Genomic DNA, 18712 nt, shown 5'->3' on the forward strand with positions numbered 1-18712 from the left:
TTTTTTACTTTTTACGAAAAGATATACAAAAAAAATAGAGAAAATAATGTAACAATTTATAATGATTTTTTGACTAAAATGGAAGGTTGTCAAACGAGGCCTAAGACTAACATGTCTACAACAACATCCCTGAGCGACAGTCAAACAGCTTTGGAAAAAACACAATACTCCTAATCAGTAATGTGGCCACACCCAAAAAATCAAATTCACACAGTTTACCGTAGTAGCATCGCACAACAAAGGAAGTTGCAACATTTCTACAATACGTTGAATTTGAATATTACCAAAATTATAGAGAAAAGAAGAGAATTCTCTACATATTATATCAAAAGTCAATTGCCTTAAGGCTTACATCATTATTTACACTAATACAAAGTTCTAATTAAATTGAAAAGTAAATCGAAAAAGACAATACTTGCTAATCAAGACTAAATCAAAGACGGTACCAAAAAAAAAAAAAAACCAAAAATAGAAATATTTGAGTTAAGCTCAAATGTGGAAACTAAAAATACATATAGTGGGAAAAAATCTAGCTCCAATTGGATTCGTCTAGACCGAGTTATATAGACGAATCAAATATTTCCTAAAACAGCAAAATCGTGAAATTAAAGGCTTAAATATTAGAATTTAACTGTAATCCATAGTAGGCCATGGCGAAGCAATGCGTACTAGTTGCCATGGCATTTTCCATGTCTCGACTGAATTTCACGTCATTCCAAGCACAAGTTGTTTTACCTCTACTAGTGTCTTTTGCCTTTGCCTTGTTTGTCCATGAATTTTAGAAATTTTATAGCCAAACACTCTGCATCACAAACTATGTCACACTAGAAGCCACATCACCTTATATTCAATCCATACCCTCAGTTGAACATGCTAACATTAAGTGAGCATTAAATTAAAACAAATTCAACATTATACAAAGATTAATAAAATTGAATCACAGACAAAATACATGCAGGCATTAAAAAATTAAGGCTTAGTTGACCTAGCTCACAATAATTACTCGAACCAAACTAACTTGTACAAACTTCAAACCAATGAAATTAGATAAAGAAGCTAGTACAATCACCTCTTAATTCTTTTTTTGATAGGCAATACAGACTTCAAAACTACTCTCAATTCTCTTTGTGACCAAACCATTAGAGTGCAAAAATTCAAAAGCTTACTATGAAAAAACCAAATAAGTATAGACTGTACAGTGCAATTACCATGAAATAGCTGATAAGCTTCAAATGCTAAGAAAGGAAGTGCTTGGATTGCTCTGTTAGATTCTTAATTTTTAGTGTGTTCTTGATTTCTTCTTGTTGGCCTTTGACTTTGCATTTGAGTGGCTTTGATTAATGTTTCAATCCGGCTAGGGTATGATATTTAAGTTATGATACTTTTCGTCTTGGCTTTTTGTGTCTTCTTGATGTAATTTGTCTATACACCTTGTACTTTTATATTGCATCAATGAATCTCTTTTTTGCTGACAAAAAAAATGCTAAGAAATGGAAGGTCAATTTCGACAAGCCAAAAAAAAAATGAAACTGATTTGTACCTGAGAAGGGGGGAAAAATTACATGTGAATTAGATTATAGATTTATCTATAGAAAGACCAAATATTAAGAAATAACAAAGCCCTGACCAAATAATGTACATAAATAGGTTTTTTTTTTCTTGTTTTTTGGGGTTGCATAGATAGATCAATTACAAGCTAGAGCACAAAGGAATAACTAACAACTCAACCTTAAATAAACATGATAATTTTGTTTTACTTACCATGGTCTTCTCAGCTTCCCTACCAACTCAGTTGGGGGGTTCCACACTCATTGCCGAGCTATTTTCTTGATGTGATTGCACCTTTCCAGCAGAATCAAATAGAGACTTTTTATTCCTGAATTTGATGAAAAATTATTTAAAATTATCTTCAACCCTTTCATCAAATGTTAATCAAATCAAGGGTGTTTTTTTCAATCAAATTGAGAGCTCGTCAAACCTTTTATCAAATTCAAATTTGATGAAAATTTAAAAAGATGAAGCATTGGAAATAAATTTTTTTATAATTTTTTTTTTCTTGTCAAATTTGATGAAAAGAAATATTTGGAATAAAAGATGAATTTTTAAAAAGATTTTTATGAAATGATTGTAATAGTTTATATGAAATCAAATTTTTTACTCAAATTTAAAATTAAATTAGCTGAGAAAATTAGTGAAATGTTGGAGATGCTCTCACTTAGACTGATACACATATATAAGAGCTTCTTCAATCCTTCACATATTCTTACATAAAATTTGATGAAAATGTCCTAAAAAACTATCTCCAATGCTTTCACCAACTTGAAAACTCATCAAAATCTTTTACTATCAAATTAAAATTTGATGAAATTTTAACAAGTCGATAAACAATTGGAAACTATTTCTTTTTCTTTTTTTTTTCTCCATCAAATTTGATGGAAAGTGAAATTTGAGTTAAGAACAGAAATTTTTAAAAAAAATTGATGAAAATTTGTTTAAAAAAAATTGAGTAATTCATATCAAATCAAGTTTTCTACTCAAATTCAGAATCAAATAACGACAAAACGGGGTGAAGGGTCAAAGAAAATAAGCATTTATCAGCAGAGAAGAGAAACCCAGAAACTTACATGAGTGCAGCATCATAAAGAGTTGTGTTGTGACCAAGATAATAATCTTGAGAAGAGAGAACCCAAGCACAAAGAGACCCATTGCAATTGTCATGGGAATAGCATGATGTATCCACTACAAATTTGGAGCAATGTACAGTACTACTAAGCTCTTCATTCCAAACCAAACAGAACAATTTACCACTCAAATGAAATAAATAAATGTCTTTTTGGACCCGAATATCCTCCATCTTCCACCCTGCTGTCCCCAACCCTTTGAGCTTCCCGGACAATAAATTCCCAGTTTCCCACTCGTACGCATTCACGCTGCGGTAGTTCTTGTCGTACCAATACAGAGTATTCCCAAACACAGCCGTATCTTTATTATCAACACGAGATACAAATCGATGGTCGCATAGATCGACATGGTGCTTGGAAGTCCAAATGTTTTGAGAAATATCATACAAGTAGGCTTGTTTTGAAGAATTGTAAGGTGTCACCATAATCTTGTGTAAATCCTCAAGACCCAGACACATTACTAAATTTTCACCCGAAGGCAACAAATCATCAGGAGGCTTGGGAAGAAAACTCCATTTCTTAGTGTGAGGATCAAAGACCTCAGCCCAGCGATCAGTTTCAGTATCTTCAGCAGGGTTTCTGATAGAATTACCTCCCATCACATACAGCTTTCCATTAACAACCACTGTGGTTGGGCAAGTTCTTCTCACATTCATAGATACGATACTCTTCCATCGGGGAGAGGGAGAGCTAGCATCCAAACAGAGGACATCTTTAGTAGGACGATTGTTATAACATTTTGGGGCACGATAAAATCCACCGAGGCGATAGATGGTAGAATCTACGCAAACCAACGAGCTATCAGAGTCGCATTTCGTTCTGGAAATCGGAGAGAGTCTCAATTTCTTCGTCCAATCATTATCATTATCATTATCGTCGTCTCGGTTCGATATGTTGACAACGAACCACTTCGTGTTACGTTTGTGAGTGGAAGCGCGAAAACACAGACATTTCTCGTATCGTTCCGGCTGATAAGTTGTTGCCCATAGCGTCGATATCTGACGCTGCCGCAGTAGCCGACGCAGTCGGCGACGCCGACGACGACGCGCACCACGCGAAGGCAGAGAAAGGCCAAGCATGGTTTTTCCCAATTCTCTTCCACTATCTCCAATTTTTAGGGTTCCAAGCTTTTACTTTGATATTAGTATAATTTAAAAAGTTTTTGAGATTTGTAATATGATTAATAAGTATGGTTAATAATAATATTATAATTAGTATTAGTACACTAATTGGTGTATGTAGTACCATCGCACTTTGCTTCCGTATTAGAGATCAAAATAAGGTTAAGGTTATAAGTAAAGAGAAAATTATATACTTTTATGAGATAATTGTTAAAAAGTTTAATTTAAGCCAGCTATAAAATATTAGATTCAGTAAATATTTTTTTGTTAGTAAATTTTTATTAGTTTTAAAGAACATGTTTTGAATTTTACTCATAATTTATGATTTTTTTGGTTGACTTTGTTTTTATTATCAGTTTAAATTTATATCTGTATGTTTAAATTTATATCTATTTGTTTAGATTATTTTTTATCTGTTCAATTTTTTTTTTCTATATCTGTGCAAAATCAATGGGCTTCTCTCTCTATCTATTTAAAATCTGTGAAAATCAAATATTTTCTTATTTGTTGAAAATTTTTAAACTTATTTTCTCTTATCTGTTGAGATCTTTTCTTATTTATTTAGATCTATTTTTTTTATTTGTTTAATTTGCAATATGTTGAAATTTGTTTTTTATCTGTTCAATTTGCATTTTTTTTTTTTTTTATGACGATATTGCTTAAGCAACTCTCACAGCAAACAAGATCACAATTTTTTTGTGTTAATGACAGAAACACAAAAATCACCATATTTTCAGCAAACAAGATCAATACATTCAAATATACATAGAATACATATAAAAAACTGTAACAAAATAGAGATATGTCCCACCGAATCAGACGAAAGCGAAGCAACCGATCAAAATCAACAAACCAAAACAAAACTTCATATAGATCCTCCGATTACCTTTCTTCATCAGACTCCAATTCTTGAAATTGTCATCAACAATGTTAAAGAAGTTGAGAGAAAGAGAGTCTCTGTGAAAATATATTATATAAAATCAATGTACATGGTCTCATTTACATAGGAGAAAACATAGCTATCAAAACATGCATATCTATCTATATGATATACATTAACAGCTACATATAGCTATCTAAACATACATATATATCTATATAGATATACATTAACAGCCCTCTTCAAACTCAAGGAGAATAAACATCAACCAACTTGAGTTTGAAAACAAGTTCAATGAAGTGGCCAGGAGGATAAGCTTTAGTGAAGATATAGCAGGTTGATCAGCAGAAGAGATCGGATGGAGATGAACAGTATCATGAGTGACATGTTGACGAATAACATGGCAGTTAATCTCAATGTGCTTGGTGCAATCATGAAAAACAACATTGTGAGCAATTTGAATAGCACTATGATTGTCACAATAGAGGTCAGTAGCACCAGAGGGGGTAACATCTATGTCAACAAGAAGCCAAAGAAGCCAAAGAAGCTCCTAAGTAATATCAGCAAGAGCACGGTATTTGGCTTCTATACTTGAACGAACAATAAGAGATTGTTTCTTGTTGCGCCAAGAAATAAGAGAATCGCCTAAGAAGAAGCAAAATCCTGTAGTAGAGCGACAGTCAGTAGGATCCCCAACTCAATCAGCATTGGAGAAGGCACGAAGTTGAAGCGAGGAGTGGACGAAATAATGAAGACCATGAAACAACGTGCCTTTGAGATAGCAAAGGATACGAACTAAAGCATCATAATGAGGTGTACGAGGAGTCGACATATACTCGCTGACAATATGGACAACATAAGCAATGCTAGGACGAGTAATAGTGAGATAGACAAGGCTACCAACCAACTGACGATACAGAGTAGCATCAAAGCGTAGAGTGCCATCAAGAGGAGTAAGACGACTCTAAGTCTCCAGTTGAGTGGAGGCAGTCGTGCAATCTGTAAGACTAGCACAAGCGAAAAGATCAGAGGTATACTTAGCCTGAGAGAGAAACGAACCCGTGGAATCATAAGAGATTGCAAGACCCAAGAAATAGCTAAGAGAACCAAGGTCTTTCATCTCGAAATGATGGCTAAGAAACTGTTTAAGGCGAAGAATACAATCCACATCATCACCAGTGATAATCATGCTATCTACATAAAGCAGAAGTAGGGTGGTCCCTTAAGTAGTTTTCCTCACAAAAAGATAGCAGTATCATAAGAATTGGAGGTGAAACCACAATCATGAATAGTAGAGCTGAACTTGGCAAACCAAGCTCGCAGGGATTACTTAAGACCATATAATGCATGTTGAAGTTTGCATACCTTACGAGGCGGATAAGTAAACCCAAGGGGAGGTTGCATGTAGACCTCTTCTAGAAGATCACCATTAAGGAATGCATTTTTCACGTCCATTTAATAAAGGTCCCGTTGACGGGTAGCAGCAACAATAATCAAGCAGTGAACAGAGGTAAGACGGGTAACAGGAGCAAAGGTCTCCTCATAATCAATACCATATTCCTGGTTGAAGCCTTTAGCAACAAGGCGGGCTTTGTATCTCTCAATAGAGCCATCAGAGTGTGTCTTGGTTTTGTACACCCATTTGCAGCTAATGACAGTCTTGTCAGAGGGAAGATCAACAACATCCCAAGTATGAGTTTTGTCTAAAGCCTGCAATTCATCAATCATAGCATGCTACCAAAGAGGATTAGAGCAAGCCTCACAATAGGATGTAGGTTCATGAGTAGAAAAAATAGTGGAACCAACAATATAATCATGAAAATGAGTAGAAGGTTGTGTTAGCCGATGTGAGCGAGACTCAACATGAGGTGAGGATCCCGAGGGAGCAAGAGCAGGACCAGCAGAGCGAGCATGCTCACGTGAAAGACCAGTAGGCAAGGATGTCTCTAAAGGGGCAGGCAGGGGCCCTGTATCAATCTCATCAGAAAACAGATTTATGGAAGGTTTAGTAAAAAATAGAAAGGGGAAATGAATGGATAAGCAGAATTGGGAGAGGGAGGAAAACATTTTGTGTTTCCAAAAAAACCACATGATGAGAGATACAGAGGCGTTGGGAGATAGGATCCCAACAACAATACCCTTTATGATCAATACCATACCCCAAGAAGTAACAAAGACGTGAACGAGATTCAAGTTTGTTGTGTTCATAAGGTTGGAGAAGAACAAAACATGCAAAACCAAAGACCCTAAGATTGATGTAAGTGGGATGAGTGCCATATAAACGCTCATAGGGAGTGTGATTATGAATGACAGGCGTAAGAATACAATTGATAGTTTAAGCAGCAGCGAGAATGGCTTCGCCCCAAAAAAATTTCGGACAAGAAGAAGAGAGAAGAAGAGCTCGAGTAGTGTCGAGAATATGCCTATGTTTCTATTCAACACGTCCATTTTGTTGAGACGTGCCGGGACAGGAACAATAAGGCTGAGTAACATGACTCTGAAGAAATCTTTATATTCCATTGCATTGTCGAAGCGAAAAAGCTTAATAGTTTTAGAAATTTGGGTTTGGACCATTTTAACAAAATTGTAATAAAGTTGTTTGAGCTCAGAGCGATTTTTCATAAGAAACAACCATGTAAAACCAAAAAAATCATCTATAAAAACAACAAAATAGCGTGCACCTCCCATAATAGGAGTAGGGGAGGGGCCCCAAATATAAGAATGGATGAGATCAAAAGGTGCAAGAGAAATAGAGTAACTTTTATTAAATGATAAAGCAGGTTGTTTGGCAAGTTGACATGGCAAACAATCTAAAGTATCAGAACTAATAGGGCCTAATTGACTACTAGAAATTAAAGACTTTAACCGACCAACAGAAAGATGTCCTAAACGACAGTGCCAAAGTTGAAAAGGAGATAAAAGATGAGTAGTAGTAGGAGCTGCAAGCTGAGAAGAAACCAGAACATGAAGGTGAATGAGTTCATAGAGACGTCCATGCTTACAGCCGATCCCAAGAGTCCGTCCCGTCCGAGGGTCTTGCACCAAACAACCAGTAAGGGAAAAGGTAACAGTTAGACTATGCTCATTCAATTAACCAATGGAGATAAGATTTAAGGTAAGAGCAGTCATAAGATACACATGAGATAAAGATAAGTGAGATGTGGAAACAGAACCAACATGACTTACAGACAAAAGAGACCCCGTCAACAGTATGAATAGAAGAAACATGAGGATGAGAAGATAGAGAAGTAAAAATAGTAGGGTCGGAGGTCATGTGATTACAACAACTTGAGTTAAAGTACCAGGAAGTGTTACTTGAGGTGACAACAAAGCAATAGAATGAGGAGTACCAAAAATGGGAGATGTTAGAACATGGCTTTGATATCAGTTTGAGAAAAGAGTAGAGTAGAAGGGTCTGTAGGCATAGAAGAAGATAAATCCTTTTATTCACCCAAAAAAAAAAGATAAATCCTCTAAGGTAGCAGCAGCAACGCGATGAACATGCAAAGACTTAAACTGATTCTCAGAACGTTGAGAGTTTTCCTATGAAAAACTCCCAGTGGAAGGACCATGACGAGAAGATAAACCAGGAGAGGCTCATACTAGATTGTGGAAGCAATTTTGCTGTAGATGACCAGGACCAGTCTTGTTGCAAATTTGGCAAAGTCGAACAAGACAATGAACTAGAAGATGAGTAGATGGAAGACCTCAGTTTAGACAGTAATTGCAAGCAATGGACCGCTGTTATGAAGGAGAACTCTGAGTTTGGGAATAGCAAGAACAGAGTTCACAAGGTGTGGATGGAGAGTACCAGGCCTAGTTTCCTCTAATAGTAGTTCAAAAATAGCTTGCTCAAGAGTGGGTAAAGGAGTGTGATGAATGAGAGATGCGCGCACCGGCTCAAAATAGGGAGTTAGATCTATAAGAAACTAAACCAATCATTGCTGGTTGCGATAAGTAATAAACAGGGCAGCATCCTCAATAAGGGACCATGGAGGTTTAGAGAGAACGAGCTGATCCTAAACAGAATAAATTTGGGAGAGGAAATCATTAATAGTCCGAGTTGGCTCTTAGCGCATACGGTGAAGATGACTCTGAACCTGATATTGGTAAGCAAGACCAGTAGTCTGATATCGGTCTTTTAAAAAATTCCAGATGTCTTTTGCCAGAGTGGAAACAAAGTCAAGTTGAAACCAACCAAACTGAAGGTTGATAGATGTAGCAGATGTATTCTGAAGCTAAGTGATGATCTGATAGTTTTTACTGTCCCAATCTTTCAAGCGGTCTACATGTTTGTCAACGGATTCAATAGTCTCTTGAGTGGGTTTGCGCACATCCCCAATGATAATACGCCAAAGTTTCTTTCCTTTGAGAAAGCCAGACATAGCTTGTGCCCATAAGACATAATTAGACCCGTCAAGAACAACTGAAATAGGGTGGTGAGAAAAGTCCAGGTGATCCATGAAGTAAAACAACACTATAAATAAAGAATCTAAAAAAATTGAGAGTACTAGTGAATTCAAAAGGTTAAAATCAGTGGGGAACCGGCCTGAAAAGGCCAAAAGCTATATTGAACCGGCCCACTGAAGAGGCTGAATTGGTTTGAGACTGAACTAGACTAGGGCTGACGTCAGCAGCAGCATGGGTCAGTCAGGCGCGAGCGGCTGAGGTAGCGCGAGTGGCACGAGTCTGTGGCAGCTACGCACACAAGTGGCTGAGGTAGCGCGTGTAACAACCCTCGTCACTGTTTACTGATTAACCACTAATTACTACTAAACTGAGACTGATTATGATTGGTAACTGAATTGATTGAAGTACTGAACTGACTGACTAAAATCTGGAATTGAATTGATTAAGTATATCTGTTTAATTGTATGTCTATCTGTTGACTGCTTGATTATCTGTTCATGCCTTTGTGTTTAACTACAAATTGAAGGCCTTATCGGCGGCCGAACCAGAAATTGATTAGTGTTTCATGATTAGTAGAACTTATGTGATTTAATGGTGTAATTATTTGAAAATCGATTCGGTATGATTAAATTAGGCTAAATGGTGTTAAATTGCGTAGTTTGACTTAATTACATTAGTGCCACTTAGTGGCCACTACCTTATACATTTTGAGACTTGTATACATTGAACCAAAACATTTCCTCAGCCTTATTTGAGAGCTCTAGCTGACCAAGAGAAAGTGAAAGTGAGAGTAGTGAATTCAACATAGAGATTTGGCTTGAATCTTGAGGAATTGAAAGCTTAAGTGCATAATTGAGCCTCTAGACTTGTAATTGAGGAACCTAAGTATGAATTTCCTTCTCTTAATTGTGTATTTAAGTTCCTTCTAGCATGGATCATGGTAGATTAAAGAGTTAAGTCATGAATTGGTTCAAAAGTGTTGAATTGAAGCTTAATTATTGCATGCATGGTATACTCTTGCATTTTAGAGCTTGTTCTTCATAAATTTGCCACATGCATGTCCATGTTTTGATCATAAACCATGTTTTCACCTTGTCTTTGAAAATATTGGCTCATTAGAGCATGAATTGAGCTTTGAAATGGTTTAAATTCATGCATGTTATGTTTGAATTATGTTCATGAAAATTGGTTTCAAATTAAGTTGAATTGATCTTCCTTTTGGGCCTTGATTTTATAAATTGAGCTTTGAATCATGTTATGCTATGTATTTACAAATGTTTTCCGGGGAAAAGGGCCCAAAGGAATTGGTTTTAATGCATTTGAACTTGGTTTGAGCTTGGAAGTTCAAATCTGGAAATTCCAGATTTTGAACTCACGCTCGAGCGGGGTGACTGGCGCTCGAGCGTGAAATTCGTGCTCCCAGTACTTTGCACTGTTTTGATGTCCGCTTGAGCGGAATAATTGACGCTCGAGCGGGACATTATGTCTCATGCTCGAGCGGGTGTCGAGCGCCCAATCGAGCGTGATTTTCACACATCCAGTACTTTTGCCCTGTTTTGCAGAACGTTCGAGCGTAAAAGTCTACGCTCGAGCGGATACCTTTGTCTGCATGTTCGCTTGAGCTAGTAAACCTACGCTCGAGCGGGACCTCTGTTTTTTGAAAATTTTGAAAATATTTTCTGAATGCATCTTTGCATCCTCATCCCATCCTAGGCATTCTTAGGCCTAGTTTAAGACATCTTAATGAGGATATAGATGTAGAACACACCGAGGCAAATTAGGGATTAAGTTATTATCTTTCCCAACTGTGTAGCTTAGTGTGTGTTCAATTTGTAACTGTGTAGGGTTGGTGACTGGGGATGCACTCTAGTTTTACTGTAGCCCAGAACTCTGTGAGTAACAACTGTGTAAAGATATGTTCAAAATGATTATCTTCTGAACAATTGAACTGTACTGCTTTCTGAACTGGTACTGTTAATTGAATGAATATATGTCCTATATTCTGAACTGTATTATGGCATCCTTAGCAACTACTGTTTACTGTTACTGTTACAGAGATTTCTGTCGGTTCCCTTGTTGAAAGCACTACTGTTTACTGATTGATGGCCATCATTTCCTGTTCGGTCTTTTAAGACCTACTGTTTACTGTACTGTTATGCTAATAGATGTACCACATATGACTGAATGACTGATATACTGAATTAACGAACTGTTTTCATTACTGTGAGGACATTCATTCTTAACCTCTTTACGCATTACGTTATTCACTGGGCTTTAGCTCACTGCTCATATATATATAGGTGTACAGACACCAAACCGCGGCTAGAAGCGTCGGGGTTAAGCTCCAGTTTTGTCAAGCCAACCACTATGCCTCACTGCGAGGTTCTGAGCCTGTCAAGCTAAGGCTATGGGGTGTTTTAGTCTTCCCTCCTTCTGTCCTGTTTTGTTAACTGTATAGACTGTTCCTGTACTGTTTAATAAGGATTAGGTCCCTGAACTGAATGATTGTACATACGTACATATTGTTTTGTACTGTTCATGTATATGTGTATGAAAAGTCTTTTTGGCATATAGACTCTCACAGTTCATTGGACATTGTTTACTTACTGTATTGGCTTCCGCCAGCCCCTGTACTCTATATTACTGTTCTTCTGTTAAGCAGGCCTTCGGTAATCTCGAATTACTGGCCGGTTACGGTACTAAACCCATGGGGACGGGTTTGGGTTGTGATAGAGTGGTATTATAGCGATACTTACCACGAGTTATACCGCACACACGTGTCCCAATGAGCTATAGGATGTCCTAGAAAAGCGATTAGGGCATTACATGAGCATGATAAGTGTGTGGCTATGACATCACTGAATATATGCTAATGTGTTAATCTGTTTAAACAAATGACTGCCTATGTTGGTAACTGTTATAACTGCCTATAGTAAAATGGATAATGCGAGAACTGCAAATGAATCTGAATCTGAATCCTCTGAGGTAAGAATGGCAAGACTGGAAAGAATGATGGAACTAATAACTGAAGGACTAGATCAATAACAGAATCAACAGCCCCCACCTCCTCCTCCGGTACAGCCGGAGCAGAATGTGAATGTTAATGATGGGGACATAATTGCTCTCACCCATAAGTTCAGCAAAATGAAACCGCCATCCTTCCAGGGAGGCCTTGAACTGTCAAAAGCTGAAGCATGGGTTCTCGAGACAGAAAAATTGTTTGAGGTTTTTCCGTGCTCCGAAGCACATAAAGTGCTATTGGCCACCTTTACTCTGCAAGAAGAAGCTAGAAGGTGGTAGATGCTTATCCGTGATGACAATACTGTTATGACTTGGGCTCAATTCAAGGGAGCCTTCTTTGAAAAGTACTTCCCTCAGTGTGTTAGGGACAGAAAAGTAACTGAATTTGAACAGTTGAGACAGGGCACAATATCTGTTGCTGAATATGAAACGAAGTTCACCGAGCTTGCTAGATATGCACCATATATGGTTGACATTGACTACAAGAAGGCCAGAAAGTTTGAAGGCGGCCTTAATGTTGCAATACTCGACAGAATAAATGTTCTGAAATTACCAAATTATGTAAATGTTCTTGACCGAGCCTTGATGGCTAAATCGAACATCGAGGCACTGAAAACTGAAACACCAGCATCTGAATGGCGTAGTAAAAGGCAGGGTTTTAAATTCAAGAAAGGAAAGCATAACCCATTGAACAAGAGACAGAATACGGGGTCAACAACTAGCCCCAACCAAGGGAATGGTTTCATACCACCCTGTTCTGAGTGGCAAGAAGCACAAAGGGGTCTGTTACAAAATATATGGAGCCTGTTATAGGTGTGGCAAGGTGGGCCACATGATTAAAGACTGCCCCTCTGCTCCACAAGCCAATAGTAAAGCTGCACCAAATGTGGCAGCATCAACTGTTGCACCAAAACCGAACCCCAAAGCTACCGGAAAAGAGCCCATGAGGCAGGGCCGAGTGTTCGTCCTAGTGTCGGGAGACGTGCAAAATACCGAGACCGTTGTGTCAGGTATTCTCTCTATTTGTACTCAAAATGCTTATGTACTGATTGATTCGGGGTCTACGCATTCATATGTGTCGCATGCTTTTTCGCGAAAACTGAATAGACCATTAGAACCTATGAATTATCTGTTAGGTGTATCATCACCCATTGAGGGATCTATGACCTGTGCATATATGTACCCTACTTGTGAAATTATTGTTGGAGATGCACATTTGTTTATTGACTTACTGCCCCTGAACAATGATCATTTTGATGTAATATTGGGAATGGACTGGTTAACGAAATACCATGCTACCATGGACTGTGTAATGAAACAAGTAGTTTTCCGCCCACCGGGTTTACCCGAATTTGTGTTTAATGGGGTTGAAGTAGTACCTCCTCCGTATTTGATTTTATCTGTGAAAGCTGTTAAATTGATTAGAAATGGGTGTAAGGGATATCTGTGTTCTGTATTGACTGTATCTACTAATGATAATGCTAACGTGAACAGTATTCCTATAGTCAGAGAATTCCCAGATGTTTTTCCAGATAATCTGCCGGTGGATTTGATTGACAGGGATATTGAATTTACCGTTGATGTGATTCCGGGAACGCAGCCAGTATCTAAAGCTCCTTACCGAATGGCTCCAACTAAACTGAAAGAATTGAAAGTGCAACTGTAAGAACTGCTAGATAAGAAGTTCATCAGGCCTAGCACTTCGCCATGGGGCGCTCCTGTTTTATTTGTGAAGAAAAAAGACGGCTCACTGAGACTGTGTATTGACTACCGTGAACTGAACAAGGTAACTGTGAAAAATAAATACCCATTGCCACGTATTGATGACTTATTTGATCAGTTACAGGGTGCTCAAGTGTTCTCTAAGATCGACCTCAGATCAGGATACCATCAGTTGAAAGTTAAACCAGAAGACATTGACAAAACTGCTTTTCGAACGAGGTATGGACATTACGAATTTTTAGTTATGCCTTTCAGAGTTACCAATGCACCTGCTGCATTTATAGACCTCATGAACAGAATCTTTAAACCATACCTTGATGACTTTATTGCAGTATTCATTGATGACATACTGATTTACTCTAAAAGTATAGAAGAACATGAACATTATCTGGGACTTGCCTTACAGACCCTAAGAGAACAGAAACTTTATGCTAAATTGTCTAAATGCGAATTTTGGCTTGATCATGTTATGTTTTGGGGGCATGTTGTTAGCAAAGATAGAATTTCTGTTGATCCGCAGAAAATTGAAGCTGTAGTAAACTAGCCTTGACCAACAAATGTGACAGAAGTCCGAAGCTTTTTGGGACTAGCCAGGTATTACAGAAGATTTGTCAAAGATTTCTCTAAAATTGTCTTACCGTTGACTCAGTTAACTCAGAAGGGGATATCATTTGACTGGATTGACCAAAGGGAATCAGTATTCCAAGAGTTGGAAACTCGACTTATAACTGCACCTATTCTTACCCTACCTTCAGGTACGGATGGTTTTACTGTATTTAGTGATACTTCTCATAAGGGTTTGGGATGCGTTTTAATGCAGAATGGGAGAGTTATTGCTATGCTTCCCGACAACTGAGACTGTACGAAAAGAATTACCCAACCCATGACTTGGAACTTGCCGCAATGGTATTTGCATTGAAAATCTGGCGTCACTATCTGTATGGGGCGACATGTGAGGTGTATACAGATCACAAGAGTCTGAAATACTTCTTCACACAGAAAGAACTGAACATGAGACAGCGGAGATGGCTAGAACTGATTAAAGACTATGACCTACAGATTTTGTACCATCTGGGAAAAGCCAACACCGTTGCCGATGCACTGAGCCGGAAATCGATTGGAAATTTAGCCTGTTTGCTCACCGGGCAGAAGGAATTGCTTTGTGACCTTGAAAAATCTGGAATTGAAATCGTTTTGCGAGAACAAGGTGGAATCTTAGTTGCTATTTATGCTCAACCAGCACTGATTGAAGAGATTAAAGAGAAATAGCAACTAGATGACTTCTTGAAGAAGATCATCGAAGAAAAGGAAACTAAACCAAGACCGGGTTTCAAATTTGAAAGTAATGTACTGAAATTTCAAGAAAGACTGTGTGTACCAAATGATACTGAATTGAAAAGAAGAGTTCTGCAAGAGGGCCACAATTCAAAATTTTCTATCCATCCAGGGAATACGAAAATGTACCAAGACCTGAAACTGAATTTCTGGTGGCCAGGAATGAAGAAAAAAATTGCTGATTTTGTATCGAAATGTCCTCAATGCCAACAAGTTAAAGCCGAACATCAACGACCCGCAGGCTTACTACAGCCCTTACCGATACTAGAGTGGAAATGCGAACATATCACCATGGATTTTATTGTGGGATTGCCTCGCTCCAGTAAAGGTATGGACTCAATTTGGGTTATTGTTGATAGACTGACTAAATCTGCTCACTTCTTACCTGTTAAGACAATTTATAATGCGAACAAATTGGCTATACTCTATATTGATGAAATTGTTAGACTGCATGGAGTGCCTGTGTCCATTGTTTCTAACAAAGATTCGAAGTTTATATCGAGATTTTGGCAAAGCTTATAGACTGCATTGGGTACTGAATTGAGACTGAGTAGTGCTTATCATCCTCAGACCGATGGCCAGTCAGAAAGGACCATCCAGACTTTGGAGGATTTACTGAGAATGTGTGTCCTTGATTTTCAGGGAAACTGGGAAAGCCATTTGCCATTGGTTGAATTCGCCTACAACAACAGTTATCATTCAAGTATTGGTATGGCGCCTTTTGAGGCATTGTATGGCAGAAAATGTAGATCTCCAATTTACTGGGCAGAAGTTGGAGATGGGCCTTTGCTTGGGCCCGAGATTGTATACGAAACGACTGAGAAAGTGAAACTGATACAACAGAGACTGAAAACCGCACAGAGCAGACAGAAAAGTTATGCTGATGTCTGAAGACGGGATAGAGAATATGAAGTGGGTGATCACGTGTTTGTGAAAGTGACACCGATGAAAGGCCAGACTTGTTTTGGAGTCAAAGGCAAGTTAGCGCCGAGATACGTCGGACCATATGAGATTATTGAGAAAATTAATCCGGTGGCGTATCAAGTTGCGCTTCCTCCTGAAATGGAGCATATGCACGTCTTCCACATTTCTATGTTGAGGGACTACCTCCGGGATCCTTTCCACGTGATAGAGCCTACTCGTATAGTGTAGAGTGATAACTACACTTACGAGGAACGGCCTATTCAGATTGTAAATAGACGGATCAAAAAGTTGAGAAACAAAGAGATCCCGTTAGTGAAAGTTGACTAGAAAAACCATGGTGGCGTGTATGTCACTTGGGAGAGGGAAGATGACATGGCTAAAAGATATCCTGAACTGTTTCCACTGAATCCTGTTTTCTTCCAAAACGAAGGTAACCCGAGTTTAGAGGACTAAACTCTTTTTTAGGAGGGGAGACTGTAACAACCCTCGTCGCTGTTTACCGATTAACCACTAATTACTGCTAAACTGAGACTGATTATGATTGGTAACTGAATTGATTGAAGTACTGAACTGACTGACTAAAATCTGGAACTGAATTGATCATAAACCATGTTTTCACCTTGTCTTTGAAAATATTGGCTCATTAGAGCATGAATTGAGCTTTGAAATGGTTTAAATTCATGCATGTTATGTTTGAATTATGTTCATGAAAATTGGTTTCAAATTGAGTTGAATTGATCTTCATTTTGGGCCTTGATTTTATAAATTGAGCTTTGAATCATGTTATTCTATGTATTTACAAATGTTTTCCGGGGAAAAGGGCCCAAAGGAATTGGTTTTAACGCATTTGAACTTGGTTTGAGCTTGGAAGTTCAAATCTGGAAATTCCAGATTTTGAACTCACGCTCGAGCGAGGTGACTGGCGCTCGAGCATGAAATTCGTGCTCCCAGTACTTTGCACTGTTTTGATGTCCGCTCGAGCAGAATAATTGACGCTCGAGCGGGACATTATGTCTCATGCTCGAGCGGGTGTCGAGCGCCCAATCGAGCGTGATTTTCACACATCCAGTACTTTTGCCCTGTTTTGCAGAACGTTCGAGCGTAAAAGTCTACGCTCGAGCGGATACCTTTGTATGCGTGTCCGCTCGAGCGGGACCTCTATTTTCTGAATGCATCTTTACATCCTCATCCCATCCTAGGCATTCTTAGGCCTAGTTTAAGACATCTTAATGAGGATATAGATGTAGAACACACCGAGGCAAATTAGGGATTAAGTTATTATCTTTCCCAACTGTGTAGCTTAGCGTGTGTTCAATCTGTAATTGTGTAGGGTTGGCGACTGGGGACGTGCTCTAGCTTTACTGTAGCCCAGAACTCTATGAGTAACAACTGTGTAAAGATATGTTCAAAATGATTATCTTCTGAACAATTGAACTATATTGCTTTCTGAACTGATACTGTTAATTGAATGAATGTATGTCCTATATTCTGAACTGTATTTTGGCATCCTTAGCAACTACTGTTTACTATTACTGTTATAGAGATCTCTGTCGGTTCCCTTGTTGGAACCACTGCTGTTTACTGATTGATGGCCATTATTTCCTGTTCGGTCTTTTAAGACCTACTGTTTACTATACTGTTATGCTAATGGATGTACCACATATGACTGAATGACTGATATACTGAATTAACGAACTGTTTTCATTACTGTGAGGACATTCATTCTTAACCTCTTTACGCATTACGTTATTCACTAGGCTTTAGCTCACTGCTCATATATATATGTAGGTGTACAGGCACCAGACTGGGGCTAGAAGCGTCGGGATTAAGCTCCAGTTTTGTCAAGCCAACCACTGTGCCTCACTACGAGGTTCCGAGCTTGTCAAGCTAAGGCTATGGGGTATTTTAGTCCTCCATCCTTCTGTCATGTTTTGTTAACTGTATAGACTGTTCCTGTACTGTTTAATAGGGATTAGGTCCCTGAACTGAATAATTGTACATACGTACATATTATTCTGTACTGTTTATGTATATGTGTATGAAAAGTCTTTTTGGCATATAGACTCTCACAGCTCATTGGACATTGTTTACCTACTGTATTGGCTTCCGCCAGCCCCTGTACTCTGTATTGCTGTTTTTCTGTTAAGCAAGCCTTCGGTGATCTCGGATTACTGGCCGGTTACGGTATAAAACCCATAGGGGCGGGTTTGGGTTGTGACAGTGCAAGTGGCACGAGTCTGTGGCGGCTACGCGCACAAGCGGCTGAGGCTGACGTAGAGTATGTGAGATAGCAGAGGCAGAAGCAAGTGACACACCGGTGACAAAAGTGGTGCGCGAGGGCGCGTTAGGTCTGATCTGAGTAGGTTGTTGGTGGCGTTAGAATCGTTAGAAGAGTCTTAGCACTTTGGTAGACTGTGTGAAAATTTTGGCGAACAAAAAAGATCTGAACAGTGACGGAACAGAGATAACTACCAAAAAATTTGAAGCTTTCTGGTTAATGAGCCATAACCTTGTGCTCTGATACCATGTTAAAGAAGTTAAGAGAGAGAGAGAGAGAGAGAGAGAGAGAGAGAGTCTCTGTGAAATATATTGTATAAAATCAATGTACTTGGTCTCCT

At 38.5% G+C, this 18712-nt stretch overlaps 1 protein-coding gene across 1 annotated transcript; it reads right to left on the minus strand.

Annotated features, from left to right (window-relative positions):
• Window positions 1-254: 254 nt before the first annotated feature.
• LOC145788861 (F-box/kelch-repeat protein At4g39590-like) lies at window positions 255-3812 on the minus strand. The gene is made up of 3 exons (XM_082874368.1): window positions 2625-3812; window positions 1762-1876; window positions 255-802 (listed from the first exon to the last, which is right to left on the minus strand). Exons 1-2 carry the CDS (start codon window positions 3758-3760, stop codon window positions 1789-1791), a joined length of 1224 nt encoding a protein of 407 aa, XP_082730494.1. The 5' UTR covers window positions 3761-3812; the 3' UTR covers window positions 255-802; window positions 1762-1788.
• Between the last annotated feature and the right edge of the window lie 14900 nt (window positions 3813-18712).

The sequence above is a fragment of the Camellia sinensis genome, chromosome 6, assembly GCF_055761805.1.
Source record: "Camellia sinensis isolate YWXY chromosome 6, ASM5576180v1, whole genome shotgun sequence".
Taxonomy (NCBI): Eukaryota; Viridiplantae; Streptophyta; class Magnoliopsida; order Ericales; family Theaceae; genus Camellia; species Camellia sinensis.

Bases quoted from the DNA above. Each gene is read 5' to 3' on its own strand.
- LOC145788861 (XM_082874368.1), bottom strand. From the start codon at position 3,760: ATGCTTGGCCTTTCTCTGCCTTCGCGTGGTGCGCGTCGTCGTCGGCGT. The intron at 1,877-2,624 runs GTAAGTTTCTGG...CATCAAATTCAG, and splicing joins CTTTATGATGCTGCACTCAT to GAATAAAAAGTCTCTATTTG.